The sequence below is a fragment of the Emydura macquarii genome, unplaced genomic scaffold (genome assembly GCF_026122565.2).
Source record: "Emydura macquarii macquarii isolate MOO-44397 ecotype Brisbane River unplaced genomic scaffold, CSIRO-AGI_Emac_v2 contig_1045, whole genome shotgun sequence".
NCBI classification, from domain to species: domain Eukaryota; kingdom Metazoa; phylum Chordata; order Testudines; family Chelidae; genus Emydura; species Emydura macquarii.
In genome coordinates, this window is record NW_027131182.1 from 20,582,310 (window position 1) to 20,606,099 (window position 23,790).

Sequence of the window (23,790 nt, forward strand, 5' to 3'; positions counted from 1 at the left end):
ACAGATCTTGGATTCTGAAAGTGAGTTGTGTGAAGGCAACAGCTACTGAATATTTCGAGTCTAGAATTATATAATACTTAAAACATGGGCACGGCAGTGATTGGCACCTACAAATGCATAAGAGCTCTTATTTGGTCATAGGCTGAAAATAGGTCTGAAATGGATTTGGCATTTTTTGAATGCGTGTTGTAGCTGTCGCTCCCAGGATATTAGAGAGACAAGGCCCTCATGAACAAAAGTTGGTTCAGTAAAAAAGGTATTACCTCACCACCTTGTGTCTCTGGGCATTTTTTTTTCTTTTTTTTTGGATACAAATGTCTGAATATCTTGTGCCAAGGTACTGTACTTAGATGTAACCATCAAAAAAAAAAATCTTAATACTAATGTTAGTATTATGTGGCCGTGGATTTGGTTGGTAACGATATTTATTACAGGAAAATGTCACATGTCCCCTTCAGTGTCGTAGAACAGAAAAATACCTTACCAAGAGAAAAAGAGAAGAATGTTTTTTCTGCACCGAGCCCAAAACAATTGACATTTCAATTAAATTAAATCATTTTGTTTTGGTTTTTTCACATAAATGTTTACCAGAGTTCAAATAACTTGAAACACAATTCTTAATATATTAAATGTGGTTCATTTGGTAAGGGCGATCTAACCTTTTCAATGCTGTCAGCCGAATGCACCTCCACGTGCCAAGTGCAGAAATATAATTCCAGTTCTAGAATGAGGTCATTTTTCTAGGATTTAGCCATTAATGCCTAAATGGCATTAAGAAGTAATAACACTAAATTAAGGTCACGTCTACACTACAAAATTAAGTTGACCTAATTTGTGTCAGCATACAGCCACCACAGTAATTATATTGCTTGCTTATGTCTATGCTTTGCTCCGTGTGTCTGCAGTGCACCTTCTCACCAGGAGCGCTTGTGTTGATTGTGCTGTTGGTGTGAGGCATTGTGGGATGGCTCCTGAAAGCCAGTAACTTTCGACATAAGCAGCGCAGAGTCTACACTGACACTGTTTTGACATAACTGCATCGACCATGATTCTGTGCTGCTCGTGGAGGTGGAATTATTAAGTCGGTGTAGTGGGGCAGTTATGTCAGCGGGAGTGAAGTTTCAATGTAGACACTTCCGTGATTAGGTCGATGTAAGCTGCCTTGCATTGACCTAACTGTAGTGTAGACCAGACCAAGATACTAGCTCACCTCTTACTTGAACTTCAGTGACATATGAAGGCGGGGCACCCCCAGAGATTTTTCAAAAGACATGCATGCCCCGTGCCCTTTTGGCTGAGGGAGGAGACTCTGGCAGCAGACTCACTCTGCCCTTACCTTGGGAAATGGGGTGCCACCTGCCCTGACCGTAGGGGAGGACGGGTAGCGGTCCCTGAAGTAGGGTATAGGGAGGCCAACCCTCCACCCCCTTTGGCTGACTTGAGGCTGCAGAGACACAGCAGCCACGCCCCCCATACCCTTTTGGCTATGCTCAAGACAGCAGCTTGGGCAGACCCACAGCCAGGGACCCACTGCCTGCACGGGAGGCAACTGGTTGGACCACCTGCATAGCTGTCTAATGGAGAAGCCCTGCCAGAGTCCTGGCAGTGCAGGCTGGAGTGTGAGGGACTGGCAGCTCCAGCACTTCCTTGGGCAGGGCAGCTGTGCAAAGGGGGACTGTTGCCCAGAATCCATGACACTCCATGTGGAACAGGGGCATAGAGTGCCCATGGGGCTACACATTACCAGCTCCCCCTGCACTCTCCAGGCTGTGTCCTAGCCTGGCGCTGGGACATGTCCCAGTGCAGCTGAAAATCTTTTGGGTGCTGGACAATACCAGACCTGGCCCTTGGGCTGCCAGTTGGACCACCCTCTCCTGGAATGTTGTTCATAATCCCCAGGAATTGGACTTATACCCAGTGCTGATACTGCAAAGCAGTATTGTGTGAGGTGGGGCTGCTTTGTGAACAGAGGTACTTCAGATGATACATATTTTCAAGGTCTCTTCTTACCAGCTCTTATTGGCTGGCTTAGTGAAAGATAAAGATGACACATTACACTTTCGAAAAGTGCGGGGATCACTGTCTTGGCCTTACTACCCTCCCCTCCCTAAATAAAACAATTCCCATCCTAAAAAAGTAAGGTTCTACAGCCAAGATTTTTAAAAGTATTTAGGTGTTGCAGTGCCTAACTGATTTAGGAAACTACACTTTTTTTCAAAAGGGATTTAGATACTTAGGATTCTAAAACCTATTGATTATCAATGAAATTTGGACTTCTAAGGGCTAGATCCACAAAAGGTATGGGCACCTAAATCCCAGAATCAGGCCCCATTGGGCTTAACAAAACCCCTGCTCAGTTGCCTTTGAACCCTTAGGTGCCTAAACTTGATTGGTGCCTAAGATTTTACAGTAAAAGTTCCTATGGTGCCTATGTTTCTGCTTCTGATCATGTGCACTGCAGCCCAGTGCCACCTGTCTGGATGCCTGAGCCGCAGAGCAATGCGTGAACTGGGAGAAGACTGGCATTCCTTCACCTAACTCGCCTGTGGGACCCAATCCAGTAGGCCTGATCAGAGTTTGCCTACTAATTGTAAAATAATAGTAGTAGTTGTAGAAGTGAATTTACTGCAGTTTTTATATTGCTCATATCTAGCAAATAAAATATACTACATAAAAATGGTTGTGCCTAGTATTTCAATGTATGGTATCTATGGCCCACTTGAAGTACGTTTAATTCAAATCTGGACCGCCATAGCAAATGAGTTTGACACCCCTGATCTAAGACAAGAAAGCAAAGATGAACTTTTCCAACTGGACCCGCAGGCAGACTAGTTACCAATGGTGGAGGTTGGCTAGGAAACCAGACATACGTTCAGGAACATAGGAATTGCCATACCAGATCAGATCAATGGTCTGTTTGGTCCAATATACTGTTACGTCAGTGACTGGTACAGGGTGCTTACAAAAGAAGGTACAAAAATCCCTAAAATGGACAATTTTGGAATAGCCTGTTCATTGCAATGGTTTCTTACTAATCTCCATCATTTGGAAATAGGCTTGTGTGTGGAGCATGTTGGTTTATATTCTTTCTAAACTTTATTTTAAAATCCTCTCTAATGTAAAGGTGGATTTTCTCATTATCCATACAAATTTCTAATCCTTTCTTGAGTCCTCCTAAACCCTAATCCTTAATGATGTATCCCATGGCATTGAGTTCCACATAGAAGAATTTTTTTTTAAACAAATACTATCGGTTTTAAAATTTGTTGCCTTCCAATTTCGTTGACTGTCTCGCTGCTCTTGTATTATAAGAGAGGGTATGTAGGTTTAGGAGGTGGAACTTTTTCTTTTTCTGTTGCAGTATCAGTAAGGTGCCAGAGATCTGTAACTGGTCAGGTTGGCCATTTAAATGATATGATTTTATGATCATATGATCATATTTATGATCATATGATCATATGATACCGTGACCATCAGCAAGACACCCTGGGACTTTTCGTGAAAACACATCTGGGAGCTATAGGCTACCACAAGGAATGTTGAGATAGAAGCATGCTGTATTAGCCTTGTCTTCCCTCGCACCATAGATACACCTGATTAGAGTAGTTGTTGTTGGATCTCTCCAGCTCAGGCTCTGACAGGGTACTGGAAGGATAACACAGAGCAGGATGTGGGGGTGTTGATTTTGGGGTCATGTTAGAAGGTTTTATGGATGAAAGTGAACTGGGCATTGAAACACAGCTTGCAGAAAACCTGCAACAAGAATCTGCCTGAGGTTGGGGCTTCCAGTAAAGGAAGAGAGAGAGCCCCTTTTCATTCAGACCCCACTGCAGTTGGACAGTGATCATCTGACAGAGCTTGGAACCATAATATCTGCAGATCCAGCTAGGTGTCATGTAGTTTGGATCCTCTTATCTAGATTATAAATTCTTTTCTCCTCCTGAAAAATACGCTTATGGGTACACTTTAAAAACCAGCCCACAAAAACACGAATATCTTGAAAACTTTGTTCAGGTCACAGGAAGCTCTGACTAATTGCTCAAGCAAGAAACTTTGAATGAAGCTTACAGTTACAGGTTTGTAATTTTTAACAGGTTTTAAAGACAATTCTTACAATTTTTAAGTGATCGCTGTCTGTTAAGATGGACTTAATTGATGTGGCTGGGCTTTATGAAATTGTAAAATTGGTGAATAATCCTGCTCCCCTGAAGTCAGTAGCAAAACCCCCTTTGAGTTCAGTGGGATCAGGATCTCAGGCACTTTTTGCTATTTCCTGGGTTCTTTTGTGAAACTGAAATTAACTACGGATATACACAAACTGTTAGTTCTCCGAATTCTATTTAGGTACTGCCCTAATGATGATGATTTATATTTTTCTGCAACACATGGTCAAAGGTCTCTGAGAGACTTGATAACATTTAATGGAGTCCACTTTCGATGGCTGCACAAAATCCAAACTCTCTGAACTACTGCAATGCAGCTATTTGTGGGGGAACAGACTCTGATAGCATACACTGGAGGGACTGAAATCATCTATGTATAGTACAGCTGCATGACAGCATGCAGATGAGGCTAGGGGATGGTAGCAGGGATGTGGCCAGTGAGTCAATCAACTGCATGGATCCATAAGTTACAGTCTCTGTTTGGGTGAGCGCAGCAGCCTGCAGATTGCAATAGGCAGCATTATCCACTGACTGATTGCACAGGGATTCTGTATTATTGGTCGTATTGGGGAATTAGAGGAGGATTCCGTTCCCTTTTCCTCACCCTTAACCCATGGTAGGTCATGCATACATCTCTAGTATTGGGGAATGACAGAACCATGAATGTGCAATATAGTAGTAGACGTGCTTGTTAGAAGTAGTAGATCTGTCCCCTTGAACGGAACATCTCACAATAACAGACTGACCAGTATAGACATGTTCCAAGATAGTCTAAAGAGCAGGGGATGAACACAGCTCACTCAGAAGTTGTTTATCTTTGCTGTAGAGCAATATATGTTAAGAATTTTTCTCTGACACTGCTAGTTGTCATGTGACAATACAGGTGTGACCCAGAGCTCATTGAAATCAATAATAGATTTCTTTTGAATTCACTGGACTTTGGATCAACTTTTAAATGAGCCCTGTATCGTTTTCGAATTCTTTTCCGGTGTTTAAGCCACATGCATATAGCTTGGATTAGTTTATATGTACACTGTGCAACTTGGAGAAAACATCTATTACTTCCTCTCTGCTGGGGCATAGCCATGGGTGGGCCACTGCCCAGCCAGTTGACATCGAAGCCTACCCATATCTGAACCCATGTGAATGCAGAAACCGGCCAGTGTGTGGTCAAGCTTCTTGGCCAGGTTGGGGATCTTTTGGGGCACCACTGCCTCCTGGGTCCAGTTGCACTTGGCCCAAGAAGCCCCACCATCTGCATGTCCAGCAGTAGGACAAGGAGCTGCAGGTGCCGCTGCCCCATGGCAGAGGGGAGCCAGGGCACAGCAAAAGGATGGTCTGTAGAGAGAGAGTGAGCCTGCCCGGGGCAATCGGGCCCAACTGCCGCTCATTCATGGAGGGGAAGGGGTCTTTGTGCCTGGGTTTAGTGTTCAACTGGCGAATCCCAGGCTCTCACTCCCCACTCTGGAGAAGCCACTTCATCCTGACAAGAAACAAGAGGTGGTGCTTGGTGCAGAAACTGTCTCAAGCCTGCTGCATCCCATCCCGACCATTTCGTGTCCTCCTCTAGTGGCAGGGTGGGGAGAGACAGGAAAGGGGTCGGAGGCCGAGCCAGCCAGGGGGGTCAGGCTTTTGGAAGAGCCAGGGGGAAGGGGAAGTCAAAGGCCGATTTGAGACAGGGTCAGGGATCGGTGAGCCAGAGACAAAGGGAACCAAAGGGGTTTGAGGGCCAGGGGATCCACGAAGGAGAAAGAGGACAAAGAATGGGAGAATCACCACAGGGGATGAGGGGGATAAAGACCCAGCCCTGTCCTGCCCTTCTAGGTGGTCTGCATTGGGGAAAGAGGCCTGCAGGGGGGACAGAGATGGGGTAGGGCTAGGGGAGGCAGGGGGTGTTAGACACGAGGAGCTGGAGGTGTGGGGTGAGTGAAGAAGACTGGGGGAAAGTGGGGGTGAAGCAGTAGACGTGCAGGGGCAAAAGGCAGCCATGGGTATAAGGGTTAATGGAGAGTCGAAGTGCTGTGGCGGTTGCAGAAGGCGGAATTGTGAGTAGGGAGGAAGCAGGAGCAGAAAGTGGGGGTAGTGTGTGGGAGAGAAGGGGGCAGTTAGGGGTAAAGGAGGCAGCCAGACAGAAGGCAGTGGAATGGGGGGGTGGGTAAGGTCATAGGAGAGAAAGGCAGTCTTGCTGCAGCTAGACTTGGCTCAGCCTAACAGCTCAGAGGATGTCAGCAGAGGAGCTGGCTGAGGGATACCCCTGGCATGTAGCTCCACGCTGCCTCCAGGACTGTCCGCATTGCCCCTGCCAGCCCACAGAGACAGGCTCTACTCCCCAGAATCCCATCCACATTATGGATGAGCAGAGCGGCCCGCAAAGGCAGCGTCTTCTTGGCTGGAGCTAGCTCTAAAGTAGCCCAAGTAGGTGTCCTGGGATCCCCTGCCCTGCTGGACTGTGCTGCTCCCACTCGCCATGCCTGAGTGTGGCTGCAGACGTGCTGGCAGGCTGGGCTCTGCTGCTGAGTGGAGTGAGGAGTGGGTTGGCTGCCTGCACTACAGACTGAGGGTTCTTTACTAAAATGAGGTCAGCACATTGGTCGTTGCCTGTCTGCCACAAATTGGAGGCCCATCCAGATTTCCATTGCTAGCTACACTATTGCTCTATATGTAGCTACATAGGGAAAATTAGAATACACCGTGACATTATAGGAGACTCTCAGACAGTTTCTTAGGAGGTCAGTTCTGTAGGTCGGTACCAAGAGTCTTGAGTGAGATGCTGTTAGTTGATGCCCTGTTCAATTATGTATGATATTTGACTCATGATAACATGAGACTAAATTAGGGTGCAACTTAAAGATGGTGTTGAGATAAAGTGCCAGGAATTTGAAATACAACAGATTGGCAATAGCCTTACAGTAATCACACTTTTACATATGAAATGCTTTTAAAAAGATCCGTTTAGCTGCCAGGGTAGGTGGTTTTGATTGCTGCAGGAAATACTGTGAAATATATACGTTATTATGTCTGCTTATATCCTCCCTTCTCCACAATACTAATCAGATAGCAAAGGAAGTTCTTTCACTCTTAACTGTATTTCATAAATGACTTAATTCTTAGCAAAAAGTAATTACCTACTTTCAAGAGGTCATCGGTAGATAATGGTTGTTTGGTATGACTAATATATGACTTCCTGTCTTGAGTTCATCACCAAGTGGGTAATAAATGTGCAAGCTGTGTGTATTCTTCTACGAGTAACATTTTGCTTTCTCTTTATATATTTTAGGTTAAGATACAGTTTTAGGACAGTTTATTGAATTTTTTTTATTTTAAGTGGATTTTGCCACCTGCAGGTTTGACTTTAGAACATCAGGTGCTCAATATAGTGTATAATATGATGGGCTGTATTCAGGTTGCCTGTGTCCACGATTGACATCCCTCTTCAAATCTCTTCCAGAACTGGTTTTCTGATTTTCAGAAAAAACCACCAGGCACAGTAACTACTGACATACCCGTCAAGGCTGAAGGGATGCGTTGAACTGTGAGCTTAATTCTTGAGCAGGGGTATAATTTGCTATTGGTGGGGGGGAGCAATTTCTGCCCTCCCCAGACTTTTCATAGATCTATAGGCTCCATTACGTCTTACACTACCGCTCCCCCCACCCATCTCAACTTTTCAGGATACAGTATAATCATGTATAATGTTCTGTATGCTGACCCAACTTTGTCCTCCCACACCGCACTCCCAGATTTTTCTGAAATGATGCCCCTGTTTTTAAGTTCAGACTTTAAAACTGTCATAGATTGGAAGAAATCCTTAAAAGATCCCTATCATAAGGAACCCTTAAAATCCTATCCTTAATATAAGAGATCCTAAAGTTCCTTAATATCTCATGTAAGATCACTTTTTAGTAAATAAATGTTATATGGTGTACTGTATGTGTAAACAGAAATAGGTATAACTGTCATTTCCGGAATGTAGGGCTCGCTATGATTCTTCAGCTGTGCTCTTTTCTGGTGAGCACACAAATATATTTTTTATGAGTCGCACACACATTCAGAGTTGGTTTTTGAGCTGACTGTTAGAGGATTCCATATTAACCAGTTATAGAAATACTATATATTCATTGTTATTTGCAGAAGGGGGCGGCATCGTCTGCTAAGCACAGGGGAGAAGCCAGGGTCTCCTAATTCTGATCCTCTCCACTGTCACCAATTTGGACAAGTCACTCACTAGATGTGAAGGGAAAAATATGTAAAACAGGGATAATACTTACGTGCCTCACGAGTTTTAGAAAGACAAGGTGGCTGAGGTAATATCTTTTATTGGACCAATTTCACAATAGTATTGTGAAACTTAGTCAGTCAGTGCTTTGAAGATGCAAAGTGCTGTTAAAATGCGAACTATTGTTATTTATTAATTTTGCTCTGTATTTCCCAGGCTTCCATTTCTAAGCTTACTGTCCCACTGTTTTGTTCAAAAGAAAACAAACACTTACTATGTGAAAATAAAATGGCCTGAAACTGTAGACTTTCTGTGATAAAGGAGTAGGTAGATTTGATTGTGTTCTAATATTTCAAATGTAGCATTAGAGAAAACACACAGTATAAAAGTACTTATTGTCATCAGTCATTCTTTATTACACTGTATCTAAATAGGCCTTTAGGAAATCCTATAGTAGAAGGCTACAATATGTCCCAGGATAATAGAGTATTAAAGGCTAGAATAAAATATATAGCAATATAGTAAATAGGTTATTAATCTCCGCCTACTGTACTGTACATATAGTTCACTGACAAGCATTCATATAATCACAGATGGGTGTTGGTGTGTAGGGGTGGGAGAAACATTGATTTTTATTGGATTTGTCAAAGGCCACATTTTAAGTGCTATATCAAGGAAAGTTGGCATAGACAGATGGACTATTTCAGTGGAATCAAAATTCTTTCTTTAATTGCTATTTACAGTAACATTAATCTTCTTGTTAACAGGGATTCTTCATAATTGCTGTGAAGCATACAACATTGGGCTCCCAGAAGCAAAATTATTTTCTGGTCCTTCAAGTGAGCAGTTTGGATATGCAGTTCAACAGTTTTTAAATCATCAAGGCAAATGGTAAGCATTTTGAGTTCTTTGTCCTGTGAAAAGATTAGGAGCAAATAGGAAAAAAGTTGTTTCATAAGTGCAAACAGTTATAAAATATTTCCATTATTTAATTTTCCTTTAAAAAAGAAACTTCTTGCTGGTAAAATACTAACTGACTTTATTTGACTAAAACTGAAAGGGGAAGACATTCAAAGGACACTAGGGTGACCAGATGTCCCAATTTTATAGGGACGGTCCTGATATTCAGGACTTTTTCTTATATAGCTGTCTATTACCCCCCCCCCCCCCCCCCCCCCCCCCCAACCCTCTGTCTGGATTTTTTACACTTGCTCTCTGGTCATCCTAAAGGACAAAAGCATTTTTTAAATGTTTTTGAAATAATGTAATCTAATGTCATTTTATACTCCGTAATGTAACTTATAGAAAAACTCTTTTTACATTTATTCATTTTGTTATTCCTTTAAGTAAGATGTGTAATTTAGTAGAGGTCATATCTGAGAGTGCCATCTCTGGAACAGGAGAAGTTTTAGAAATGATTGGTCAATACCAGTTGAAACAATGTTTCTTCTTTGAGTGCTGGTCCCTACTTCTATTGCACACATGAGTACGCATGTGCACCAGGCTCCTGAGGCTGGAAAATCTGTCAAGTAGTGTCCGTTGGTCTGCACCTACACCTGGATTGTCTCATGCTCAGCACTAGGAGTATAAGGAGAGGTGTGGACAAGCTGCCGCTCCAGTTCCTTCTTACTGCTGCATGGCCTCAGTTGGATTCCTCTGTGTAAGAAATTATCCTCTCTTTATCTTCATCTCTGTAAATATAATTGTAAATATAAGTATGTGGCAGTATACATTGTATAAGATTTGTAATTGAGGAAGTCTGATAAGGTTCCGGTTGTGTGCGGATCAAGTATCAGCAACCTCGGGGGGAGGGAGGGAGAGTGAATGTATGCTTAAGGCAGAACCAATCAAGAGGCAATAACAAAAAGAATACAGTATTTGGATTCATGTATAAGCTCGCATATTGCTGCGGAATACATATATGGCTTGGGACTTGGGGAGGAGGGTGTGGGGGCCAGAGGAAAAGAAGCACCAAGAAACAGCAGCTGCTCCACCAGCTTACGGACTTGACCCGCCCCAGGAGACTCTCCCATGATGCAAGGCCACTCACTTTGCAGCAACCCACCTTTTCTCCTGTGACCTGGCCAGTCGTGCGGACAAGGCGAGCTGGCAACCATCGACGCCTGACAGTGAACATAATGACCAAGTGCCTCGGCTTATGGCTGATTGTGGTGGGGTAAGAATCGGTTAAATGTAAAACACATTTCCACATACAGCCACCAATAACCAACCTGCCAACTTCTCTGCCTCCTCTGTGTCATGTCTATCAGGGTATAAAAAACGTTGCCCACCCAATTATGGGAGTGGTCGGCAACAGGATGCATATCAATTTCCTGGAACTAAGAGCAGTCAGACCAGCCTGCAGTGCATTCCTCCAATTCATATGATCCCATCATGTCCAGATAATGTCAAACATGATGACTGTCTTCATGACAGTCTGAACAATGACAGATGACATGAACATGACAGATGACTGAACAACAAAAATCACTCTCACTGTGTAGATGTACTCAACTTATGGAGCTGGTGTGTATCCAGAACCACGTCACAATTTCTGCAATGTATCTCGCAGGCACTCAGAACTCACTGGCAGATTGCCTCAACAGACATTTCACCACCATTCACACCAGTCATGAATGACAGTTACACAATTCAGTGCTGAACATCTTGGGATCTGTTCACCACCCAGATGAACAAGAAGTTCAACGTATATTGTTCCAGAGCAGCACAGGGTCAGGACTCCAGTGACAATGCCCTCCTGCTGCCTTGGATAGGCTACTTGAGATACACCTTCCCTCCCATCCAACTACTTACCCAGGTTCTAAGAAAATGCATTATGACAAAACACAAGTCATTCTCATTGCCAAGAGCAATTGGCCCGGGCAATTCTGGTTTCTGGTCCTCCTACGAATGTCAACCCATCAGCATTCAGTCCTTCCTGGACCTACCCGCTCAAGAGACTAGCAGGATCAAACACCCCAACCTAGACGCCCTTCACCTCCCGGCTTGGAATTTGGATGAGCATCAGATCTAGAGTATTCATGTTCGGAGACCGTTCAAACTATTGCAAGATTTTCCTGTCTCAGGCGCATGGTGCGCATATATAGCCATGTATGGAAAACAGATAGTGGTCCACACGTTAAAGAATGTCCAGTTATAGATAAGTGATCTCCTTTTATGGAAAATTTTACAGAGGCATAGTATTGTATTGTTTGTGGATGTGGGTGTCAGTGTGTAGAAAGGAAAGTAAGATCCTGCATTCAGAAGGTGAATATTATATGAATCACAGTTTAGGTTGCACCAGGACACATCCCACCAACTCAGACCCTGAAAAGGATAGAAATAACAGATTAAGGAAAAAGCATCCTTGCCACCTTTGTGTTGCCTACATCACAATAATAATACACTCCAATATACCATATGCTTTCACACCTCTAACAGATACCAAAAGCAATACATACCGCAATTTCATCATCCTTGCAGTCTAGTGCAAAATCTTAACAGTGATCTCAGACACTTTTGTATCAGCAGATCAGCATATCTAACTATCACACATTCTGGAAATTATTCTGTCTTAATGTTGCTAATATTACCGTGTCTGTGAAATGTTTTGCTTTTCCAGCTGGAAAACAAAAAAAATTCATCAAAATTGAAATTTTCCTATGGAAGATCTTGATTTTGCGGACACTGCATTTTGCAAGCAAAAAGGGCATTTTGACAGGATATTCCTGGCCAGTTCTACCTACAAGTCTCGGTACCTTAATTGAATGCCCTTCTAACTGGTGGTGCAACAAGCACATCCATATTTGGAGGCATTCAAACATTGTCCAGAAGTGTGTGTCTTGATGCAAATTTTCATTTAAACCATTTTGTTTCTGATATGTTTGTAGCTGTTTATTTGAAGCGCATAGTATGTCTAACTGTATTTCCTTATATCAAATCAGCCCTTGCTGGGGCCCTGTGTATTCTGTCATTCTACAGCCTTAGAATTTTTGTGGAATCCACCACAGCCACAGAATTGTATTCCAGAATCTTCCATTTAAAAAAATAGTTTGTAATCTTCATGGTTGTGGAAAAAACTTTAAAAACATGAACTAAGGGTATGTCTACATTGATGGTGGCAAAGTCGCCGCCGTCAGATCTATCTTTCTAGGTTGATTGAGCAGTCAGTGAAGACCTGCTTAATCGATCAGGAAGTCAACCTAGTAAAACCACCTCCTCAAGTGGTATAGCGCTGCGTCAACGGGAGCTTACAGTGCAGTGAAGACACCTTGTGATGCTTCAGTGAAGACACTGTTCATGCAGAACGGAAGTACAGTAGTCGACAGGAGTTATGCAAGCTACTCTGTGTAGCTTGCGTAACTCCCGTTCACTGCCGCTGAATTTCCAGATAAGTGTAGACCAGGCCTGAGTGTAAACTAATTTATTGAATAATTTTTTTAAAAAATGGCTTAACCACAAATATTAAGGGATCTGCAGTAGCAGAGGGATCTACTGTATATACACAAATATGGTATATAAGTTATACTTAACTGTATCAAGCTGCTGTTAATAATACACCAGGGGATTTTGTGTAGTAAGTAAGAAACCATTAATTTATTTTAAACTGAGATAGTGGTTTGGGTAAATACTTCTCCATAAATTAGAATGAAGTAATTACTGAAACAGTAATAAATATGTTTGTTTAACTTTGCCTGAAAGATACTAAGGGTCTGTACTTCTTTGGTAAAAAGAAAATAATGTATAAAATCTGAAATTCTTGAAAATATATGTGAAACTTTGTATTTAAAATGTAGAAATATCAATACTGAAATGTGCAATAGTTTGAGTTAACAGATCTCTCCATAATTACATGCTAAATTGTTATATGAAAAGTGTTCAAAAGTGGTTTTTGTCATTTATCTCTTGTAAAAGTAATTTAAAAACCCTGCTTCGTCACCTGTGGTTCTTATAAAATGTAGTGGAGGATGATAAATGTAATAAAACACTGGCTCAGATATGAATATTTTTAGCTGATGATAAAATAGATTATTACATATTTTAATGTAAAGATGATCTGGATCCCACCATTTCTCTGTTTTTATCCTGTATATAGAGCTGGTAGTCAGGGGTTAAAGGGAGAACACAGCTTCCCCTTCTCTGCTAAAAGCAGAGGAGAATTGAGCTTCTCTCCCTAGCTCGAGTAAGCACTGCTCCCGGCATCATTCCCCCTCCTCATCTGTAGTGCAGAAAATGTTCCCCATCCTGTTTCTATTTATTTTAACCACTTACTGTAGCTAAGCAACATAGCTCCTGTGGTTTTCTATTTAAGCCTTTGTGCAAAACTACTGAAGGAAGCTAAAGAACATTCACCTGAAATGAATTGATTCCTCTGCATGCTGAACTATACAGTATTTTCAAGTGTATTATGAGTTCAGTCCTTTTGTAAGTTTTCTTTAATCTTATTACTGAAGAACTAGACCCAAGCCTCATACAACCTAATTTTATGTTATGCTTCCCCGATATACCATCTATACTTGGTGGGTACTGACCAGAGTTTCATGAAGAATGCAGCATCCTTGGCATGTAAGTTCCTACATCTTTTCCATAAGTTCATAAAAAATTAATGTTACAAATCTGCAAATGCTTTTTTTTTTTTTTTTTTTTTTGGGGGGGAGGAAATATGCAGTTTTTCACCACTTGTTATCTCATTGCACCATGACTGGCCTTTATCCCATATGGGGGTCAAGGGAAATTTTAATAGCCTTCTCTATTTATCATGATCCACCACAGCCGAAAGTGAAAAGTTCCTTCTTTCAGTCTTTCTTTCAAGAAGCCATTAGAAATTGTAACTAGGCGCTCTCACTGTTTGCTTTGTTGTTTTTTCGTCTTTTCATTTCTTTCTCATATGAAGAAAAAATATTTTATTTTTCCTTTGTTATAAAGTAAAAAAAAACTTTTTAGGAGATCTACTCCTTATTTTAAGCTGAGCACAGCCCTCCGTCTGTGTGTGGAATTCTTGTTGACATTAGTGGATTGGGATTGAGTTACACAGACTGAGGTCTTCATTAAGTTGTGCTGCTACCGCTTTATATAAGGGACAGGTTTTTCACTACAGCCTTTTGCTAGGAGACCTGCACTGAGGGGGCCAGCAGGCACTGTACACAGTTGACAACTCTACTCCTCATGTACAATGGAACTGCTCGCTACAAGGAGGCAAAGCTTTCCTGAAGGCTAGGGCAAGACTCTGAATGAACTGCTGCAGAATCTAAGAACCACTACAAAATTCACCTGTTTGAACAGAAATGCACATTTTTTCAACCTTGCTTTTGCTAATATAAATACATGGCCTAGTGTGTATATGTATTTGTATATGTAATTTAAGAAATGCAACAATTTTTCCCTTGGTACAGGAAGAGAGAAATACAGTACCACTTGTAACAGAGGTTAGTCATGTTGCTTGCTGTTGTCAGTTAGCAGCCTGGGTGTGTGTTCTCCCAGTGTGCATGCTGTCCCAGCTCTGCGCAGATCACCGAGACACCAAACCACAATTGGATTATCCAATAAGACCACAGATCCTTTCAGCAACGAAGGCAGCAGGCCAGGTTTATTGTCAAACAAGCACAGTAAAAAGCGCCCTATACAGTCTACAAGTACACTTAATATATGTATGCACGTGACAATGGGCTGGCTCAGTAAACGGTGGGACTTTCCACTCCTCACTCAGCCAGACAAAGACACTCCTTTTGAGACCCTCCTTTATACACTGATACAAACATTGCGTGTTGCACCACTGACATGGTAAGATACCACCTTTCACATAGTACCAGATGGTCCAACCAAAACATCTCTATCCATCATATTGTCATTCTGAGGGGTCAGTATGCCCTCGTTATCATTGGGGTATTGGAATGTTCTGGTACTTTTCTGGAATGTGCTTGTGTGAGTGTTCTGTACCTGGTTCTTCTTTACGAATGTGTGTATCAGCTCTGTTCTTGCCAGTTACTGTGAGCCTGCCAGCATTCACGGCATGACTTCTGCTAACTTTGCTTCGTAACAGACCTGACCATTCCTTTGGCTCAGGCCTCATATCCTACCTGTTATACTAGGCCTCATGTCTCAGGATCTCACTTTCTACTACACTTACTAGAGAGACAAGGTGGGTTATGTAACATTTTATTGGACCAACCTTACCCACCTTGTCTCTCTAATATCCTGGAACCAAAATGGCTACATCAACATTGCAGACAATATGTTGCTTGCTTCTGGGAGCTGCTCAGATACTGTAGTGATGAGGCTGCATAAAATCATGAAGAGAACAGAATTTGTTTGTGCAGAATAGGAATTCTTTCCTTTATTCTCCTGTAGGGAAGGTGTAAGAGCTCACCTGGGAGGCCACATGACGGAAGAGAGGACAGTCTGGCAGGAAGTTCAGGGCTACAGCAGTACTGGTGTGTGTTAGGGAGCGCAGGGTAGCTACAGAGACCATTGGAAACTCATCTTGCATAGAGCTACTGACCCCAGAGTAATTGGATAGGGGTCTGCTGTCTTAAGTCCCTGTTGGCATGCAGTGGTCACAAATCAGATTGGCTACAAAAGTTGAGTACAAAACTCAACTTCCTCATTGTGGCTAGGGTGAAAGGAGCTGTTTGAATAAGTAAGGGGAAGCCATGAAGCCAGAAGGAACACAATGGAAAAATGCAGGCAGATTAGGATGCAGTCTTCCTTGTTGTGAATTAATCTTCTCAGCAGGATGCCCACAACAAAATCCTCAGTTCCTGATGAGGTTACTGAGATCAGCAGTAGAGAACTGTGCAGCGAACTTCTCCCAACTGAGCACATACAGAATGCTGAAAAAGTCACCCTAGAAAATTATACTTGCCAAGTTGGGGCAAGATAGGTGCAATAGGTAGACTGATGGCACAGTGCATTGCATAAGAACAGCAAGTATTCACTGCTCTTTGAAAATCAGATACAGTCTCAAAACATTCATGTTCCAGGAGCCTTGTTAAAATCTGAGTTGAAATAGACTAAGGAGAAATCTTCCATACATCCAAAAATGTTATCAAATACTAATGCAACGCACTCTTGGAAATAAGAAGAAAGAGACGCTGAGTCTTCTCACCCCGAGGGACATTTAAAGCAAGAAATCATATGAAGATACACCAATCCCACAACTCAGAGTAAACTAAATAATTGTGTGGTAATCAAGAAGGCTTTACTGGAAACTATTCAAGCAACAGTATACCTCTGTAAACTTCAGATGTCAAGTGATGTGGACCAATAAAACAAGTATTTGGATGGCTGCTGGCAAAAATCAATACCAAACCTGGCAGTATACTTGGAAGAATGAAAAATTAGAGGACTGAGTTTTGGATCTCTGTACCTCCACTTTTTTACTGACTTATTTCCAGTAGAGACTGGATTTGGATTTAGTGCCTTTCCCTTCCCTTTGTTTAAGGTGATTGGACATAACAGGGCTATACATGTCCTGGCCCAAGTAAAATGTACTTTATGCTACCAAGAGAGGTGTTTTTTCTGTGATAAGATCATATTTGTTAGAACTCTTAACAGTGAAGTACACTATTCTATTTTAGTTTCTCTTTCAATTTGTTGTATTTTTTTTAAAGAAGGACAGAGTGTAGAAGGGGGGAAATATTTTTGAAATATAAGCCCCCTCCCAAAAAGCTACTAACATATATATTTTGTGGGACCAAGAATTTACTGTATCATACTGATAGGTTTTTTCTATTCCAAAATCAAGAAGTCAACTGCATGTACGAATATCAGTTACTAAAATGTATTTTCTTTGAAGAGTAGTTACATATGCTTCTTCAAGACAATCCAGGAATTTTACTAACACTAGAGCAAGTAACTTACTCTGGCAATTGCTCTTTTTATTTCTTATGGAGTTCTAAGTAATTGGACATAGTTGTCTGTATGAGATTCCTAGTTTAGGAATAATCTATGGCATGTATTAGCTGTATTAATGTAACTTTATTTTATTTTATCTTTTAAAACCACTAAAAGATTTTAGAAAAAAGTTAATTGTCAGTTCTGCTTTTAATGTAAGTTCTGCAAGAGACAGTGCTTGCTCAGCATGTTACTTGATTTGGAAAGCAGCCAATAGATACACCAATAATAGTCTTTATGATACATGCCTGAGGTCAGCTACTGCAAAGGGGGCACCATTGTGGATGCCTTTATTGCTAAGTGAAACCACATAACCTTTTTATTAAATTAACTCATTGCAGATTAGTCAAATAAGGAAGAGTCAGTAAATATTTGTCACTACTTTGAAATTTATACATAACACCACATATCCTACTTGTTTCAGAGATTAAATAAAACATCTTTGTCATTGTAATAGGTCCAGTGTGACTTTAAACAATTGTGAACCTCGGAATCTTAATCCTCTTTCATAGAATCATAGCCATTTAGTTCAGCTCCTGCAGACCATGTAAGCTTTATTTCAGTTTTTCTTCCTTCCGCCTTTGTTTGCAGCAGCTATTCTTGTTCTTTCCTTTCCTTTCTACTTCTCTTTAACTTTTAGTTTTCTTCTCCTGAAATCTTGATGCTTCTCTTCCCAGCACTAATGGACATTCATTATTGTTTTCATCGGTAATATGTTGTACCACTGGTAAATGCACCCAGATCCTAGAATAGGAACATATTTTTAAACTAAAACGAAGCCATCCGAACAAATTAATATGTTTGATCTTTGGACATTTTTGAACCTTTGCTCATATTAGAGTATATTACACATCTTCTAATAAAGCAAACTATATCTTTTCTGATAATTGTGCCAATGTGCTGTTTTGATGAATGTCCCCCTGAACTGTATTTCAAATGTGTTAATGGGAAAATCCTGCAGCCTAAAACAAATATAGAATAATGTTTCCCCTTTGTCTCTGCTAGACATCTGATTTTTAAGACAATTCAAAGTTACTATGGGAACATCGATGAAGACAAATGAGTTGATCTTCTGTAGGTTGTCTGTACCTCTGGTGTGAGTGCCATTATTAGGTCTGGCTGTAAAAAATGTTTAAGTTTCAACATTTGTGGGTTTTTTTCCTAATATGGAACAAAAATGAGACCTTTCAAAATTTTTCATAAGAATAACCATACCAGTGGTCCATCTAGCCCAGTGTCCTGTCTTCCGACACTGGCCAATGCTAGGTGATTCAGAGGGAATGAACAGAACGGGTAATCTTCAAGTGATCCATCCCCTTCAAGAACCCAGAATAGCCCATAACTCAGTAATTAGGGCACTCACCTGGGATGTAGGAGACCCAGGTCCAAGTCCATAACCACTGGGTTTTAAAATCAGTCTTCCTATCTTAGTGAATATTGTATTATTTATACAAAATGGAACAGCTCTAACAGGAGAGTTTGAGAGAGAGACTCTATATACCTATGGTTAGGGCACCCACATGGGTTGTGGAAAAACAAGATTCAAGTCCCTCGTCTGAATCAGGTAGAGTAGGAAACTGTGATACCAGCATCTCCCATGTGAATGCCCTAACCATTGGCTATTCTGGAATGGGTCTCTACCCCCAGAAATTCCATCCCAAACTGTGTATAAATTTCCCAACAAAAGTTTCAGGTCTAATGAAAAACCAGTTCACTGAAAAGTTCCCAAGAAGCTTTAGCCACTAATACGGACAACTGTGCTTGTTCTTGCCTGTTGGCATCCCTTTTCTCCTTTCTGCTGACAAGCTTTCCACTTTGGTTCCTGCCTTGCTACAAGAGATGCCATCTTGGCTTGTTCATTGTTTTCATTAATCATTTTTGTTCAGAATGAGGGCGGGGAACAAAACAAAGTGAACAGGAAATTGTGGCCTCACTACTATTGAAATCTTCAGCTAATTCCTGTTGTACTTTGATCTGCCCCTCCCAGGGTCAGTGTGGTTATCCTTGCCTCTGTACTTTTCATGACTTCATAAAATATTTGGAAACAATTGTTTTTAAATAAACAATACTACACGTAGTTTATATAAGATCTAATTAGAATAATCAATTAAATCTGCTTTGAACGGCATTACATCATGTAGCTTTATAAAGTAGCTAATCTGCATTACACAACTATGTTTCATGGACATAAATGCAGAGTGGTCTGGAAGGGTCTACGGTGCTAGGGTCTTTTGGAACTCATCTCTATTCACCTTAATGGGTAAAGGACAGTTTGTCCACAGGGTCACCATAGACATTAATGGTGTGGAGATTGCTCTGGGTATCCTGGAAGACCCAGCTAATCCTCTGCTTCCCTGATTAATTCACAGGCTACTTGGATAGAAGGAAGAAACTGTTTATCTATCACCTTAGTAGTTGCAGAATGACTGAGGAGTGCTTTTGGCTTTTTGAAAGGAAGATGGCTCTGTTTGTTGAATAGGTTGAAATCTGCAGGTTAAAAAATGCGTCAGATTATATCTGTTTTGTATTTTGCACAATATTTATAAGAATATGGGAGAAAGTCTTTATGATGGGTGGGAGGCTGAGACACAGAGACTTGCTTAGTAATCTGAGCAGCCAGCAAGTCTCCAATAGACTAAGGAAACAACCATGGCAACTGTCAGAGATACCTATTGCTCTTACTCTGAGTCTCAGGCCTAAAAATGTGCAGCTGTGCATGCAGCCATTAACTCGTGGGGGGCGGGGCAGGCGGATGCATTGGGAGCATTGCAGTCTTTTCTCCGGGTGGTGGAAGTGGAATGTTGTGGCAGTTCTTATTTTACCTTGGGTCTCTGCCTAGATACTTTCATAAAACCCTATGAATTAGTTAAAATTCATGGATTTTCTGTGTAAGCTGCACTGAGGACTCTTTTAAATGAATGATTAATGACGGTTTTTATTCTTAATCTGTTATATAGCAATCAGAAATAAACCTTTAATTAAAACGATAGTGAAATCACAATTCAAAGGACACAATGCAGTGAAAGGCAGAATGCAACAGGGGGCGGAGGGATTCAAGCCCCAGGTGAGTCTATGCCTTGCTTCTGCCTCTTCTTGTTCTTGGGCCTTCTGCTGTTGGCACCACTTGAAGTTATTAGGGATGCTAGCTGGCTCAGAAGAGCTGGGTTCCCAGGTGCAATTGCTCTCATTGCCCTGAGGTTCAGTCTTCCTCTGGCAGTATGGCTATAGGGTTAGAGAGGGGAGCAAATGCTTGTGTTCCTAGTACCCTGTATTGTCCAGGGGCTGCAGAACATGGCTGGATCTCCATTTGGAGCCCAGAGTTGCCTGCTGCCCTTACAGCAGCGTGCACTGCAGCAGGGCATTCTGTTCCTATGCTGTTTCCAGGAGTTACCTCTGCATCTCCCTGTGTTTCTCAACAGTGTCTTTTGCCACAGCAATGTAGTCTCTGGGCACTGCAACACTGTCTTTGGCCACTCCAACAATCTCTCTGGAGAGCTCCACTTCTTTTTTCCCTCTTCAACCTCCAAAACAACATCCAGCTCTCTGTTTTCAGTTTTGGAGGGGAGGAAAGGATGGGGAGAGAAGAGATTGCAAAGAGGTCTGGGAACATTTCATCCCAAGTTCATGGGTTTTTGTCAGCCACTCAGACATTGAGTAAGGCCCTATCCTTGAGGGTTTGGCTGCTGTAGATGACATGGCTGTGGGAGTAGGAAAAAATCACAATCAGTTATTATTCATATTACAGAGGGGCTGTGATAGCATTATTTTATATGCATTTCTGACTTTCCCTCCCTCAGATGCTTCCCAGTATTGGGAGGGAACCTCCGAGACAGTAAGTGGTGTATGCATGAGGAGGACTGTATTAAGATTTTGTCTGTGCAGTATATCCTGTTTGGGTTATGCCTTGCAGGTGGGGTGGGAATTATGTTTCTAGTTTGAGTTTGCAGTTTGGCTGTGTCTTGGAGGTGCTTATATAGTGTCGGGGACCTCTGGGGCAAGCTGGGTAGCATCTTGATTCTTGTTGACATTAGCCTGACTAGGTGACTAGGAGGCAGAAAATGGCCTTATTCAAAAAGAGCAGACCAGTGAGAGATGCTCTGAAGTTATTCACTCAAGTGGTCCTCCAGAAGTGCTGCAAGAGTGGAAGGGAGTTGCTAACTATACTGGTAGAAGTGACCATGCAGCTATCCCGCAGAATGTCGGGGCCAAAATCAAGCAATTTCTCAGTCTTAGATGCTGTTCTATCTCATCTACAAACATGGTGAAAGTGCAGAGAAAAATAGATAGGATTCTGCTCTGATTGTCTGAGGCATTCAGTGTTCCCAGTTTTTCCTCTATGTAAGCCTGTGAAAAGCCTTTAAAAGCTTTGCTATTCCTAAGGCAAAGCTATTTTCCTGTAAGAATGTGTGTAACCGGGCATTTATACCTCAGCAGGGAGCCTTTGTACCTTTACAGACATGCAAAGTCCTTGTCTATTTCATATAAACAGAACACTAGCCAAACTTTTTTTTTCCCCTGTAACCACTTTCTCAGTAAACTGTTGTATTTTGCACAATTGAATGTTTTTATTATTCAAATCTAGTTGAGGAAAGCTAGGGTACATCATGCTGTTGGCCACCATTTTGAACTGGTGAACAGAATTTGGGGGACGGGCAGAAGGATGGCATTCACTGGGCAGGATGGATGCAAAGAGGGGAAAGGAAAATAGGCAGATAGGCCTGAGGCCTAAATGGTGTGGCTTTCAAAAGGGTTAATGGTTGGGGCTCTAGCATAGATAAAGGCAACTGCCTGACCGTACCAACTGCTATTTTGAAAACGTGTGCTGGGAGGCTTGATAGACCACATGCACCAACGGAGGAGCTGAAAACTGGAAAAGGTTCCTAGCAGGTGCTTAATTTGTGTCAGGATTGAGCCACAGCACCTCTAGGCTGGGCAGTTCATAGCTCCGGCACCTCTGGGCTTGCTGCACATTTATGAAAGTGAAAAAATTGCTTGAATCTTGGCACCTCTTTCATTACTAATTAAGCATTGCTCCTCACTCACATCCAGTGACAATGGTTGTGTCTGGGGGGTTTCTGGAACAGAAGCGAGCATGGCAATATAGCACAGTAATAATACCTTTTAAACGTAGATATTTACATGTTGAGGTTCCCTCAGTAGGATTTGCCTCCTCAGTCACAGCCATGGTTTGTATCTCAGAATTAGGCTTGCTTCCTACCTGGCCAAAGATCTCTTCACGGGCCTTCTCATGTTCATTATATGATGTCTTTTGCTCCTTATCTTAGGCAATGGTGGGAGGTGAAGTGGAGCAATGGGGGGAACTAGCAGGTCCACAACCTTCTTGGGTTCAGCAGTGGTTTAATTGATCAAAATCCTGTGTAGCTCCTCAAAAACTGGACAGGTTACATTTCCACTGTCAGACCTTTTCATGGTATGTTTGGTTTTAATGTACATTTATAAGGACATAAAAATGGCCATACTGGGCAGAGCAATAGTCCATCTAGCCCAGTATCTTGTCTTCCTCCAGTGGCCAAAGCTAGATGCTTCAGAGGAAATAAACAGAACAGGATAATTATAGAGTGATCCGTCCCCTGTCATCCAGTTCCAGCATCTGGCCAACAAAGGTGTAGCCATCTTGGTTAATAGCCATTAATAGACCTATCCTCCATGATCTTATCTAAAAAAATTTTTAATCAAGTTTTACTTTTGGCCTTCACAGCATCTCGTGATAACGATTGTGCATTGTGTGAAGACGTTTTTTTGTTTTAAACCTGCTACCTATTAATTTCATTAATTTCACTGGTTCTTGTTATGTGGTGGGGTAAATAACATTCTTTATTCATTTTCTCCACATCATTTATGATATTATAGACCTCTATATATCACCCCTTACTTGTCTTTCACAAGATGAGTGGTCCCAGTCTTTTTAAACTCTCCTCAGAAGGAAGCTGTTCCATACCCCTAATAATTTTTGTTGTCTTTCTCTGGATTTTTTCCAATTCTAACATATCTTTTGGAGATGGGTGACTGGAACTTCTTACAATATTCAAAGTATGGGTGTGCCATGGATTTATATAGTGGCATTTTGATATTTGCTGTCTATTATCTATCCCTTTCCTAATGGCTCCTAACATCTGGTTAACTTTTTTGATTGTCACTGCACAGCAAGCAGATGTTTTCAGGGAACTATCCACAGTGACTCCAAGATCTCTTTCTTGAGCTAATTTAGACCCAACATTTTGTATGTATAGTTGGGATTATGTTCTCCAGTGTGCATTACTTTGCATTTATCAGCGTTAATTTCATCTGCTGTTTTGTTGCCCAGTCACCCAATTTTGTGAGATCCCTTTGTAACTCTTTGTAGTTCAGGAAAGCTTTGGACTTAATTGTCTTGAGTAATTTTGTATCATCTACAAACTTTGCCACCTCACTGTTTACCACTTTTCCCAGACCATTATGAATTTGTTGAACAGCACATGTCACAGTACGGATTCTTGGGGAACCCCCACTATTTACCTC

General features: G+C 41.7%; 1 protein-coding gene across 1 annotated transcript in view; it reads left to right on the forward strand.

Moving 5' to 3' along the window:
* The window catches only part of ITGA2 (integrin subunit alpha 2), a 102,973-nt gene that overhangs the window by 17,929 nt on the left and 61,254 nt on the right, over positions 1–23,790 (forward strand). The window contains exon 2 of the mRNA XM_067545612.1: positions 9,147–9,270. Coding sequence (XP_067401713.1) covers positions 9,147–9,270 — 124 coding nt within the window. The remainder of the gene's footprint in view (positions 1–9,146; positions 9,271–23,790) is intronic.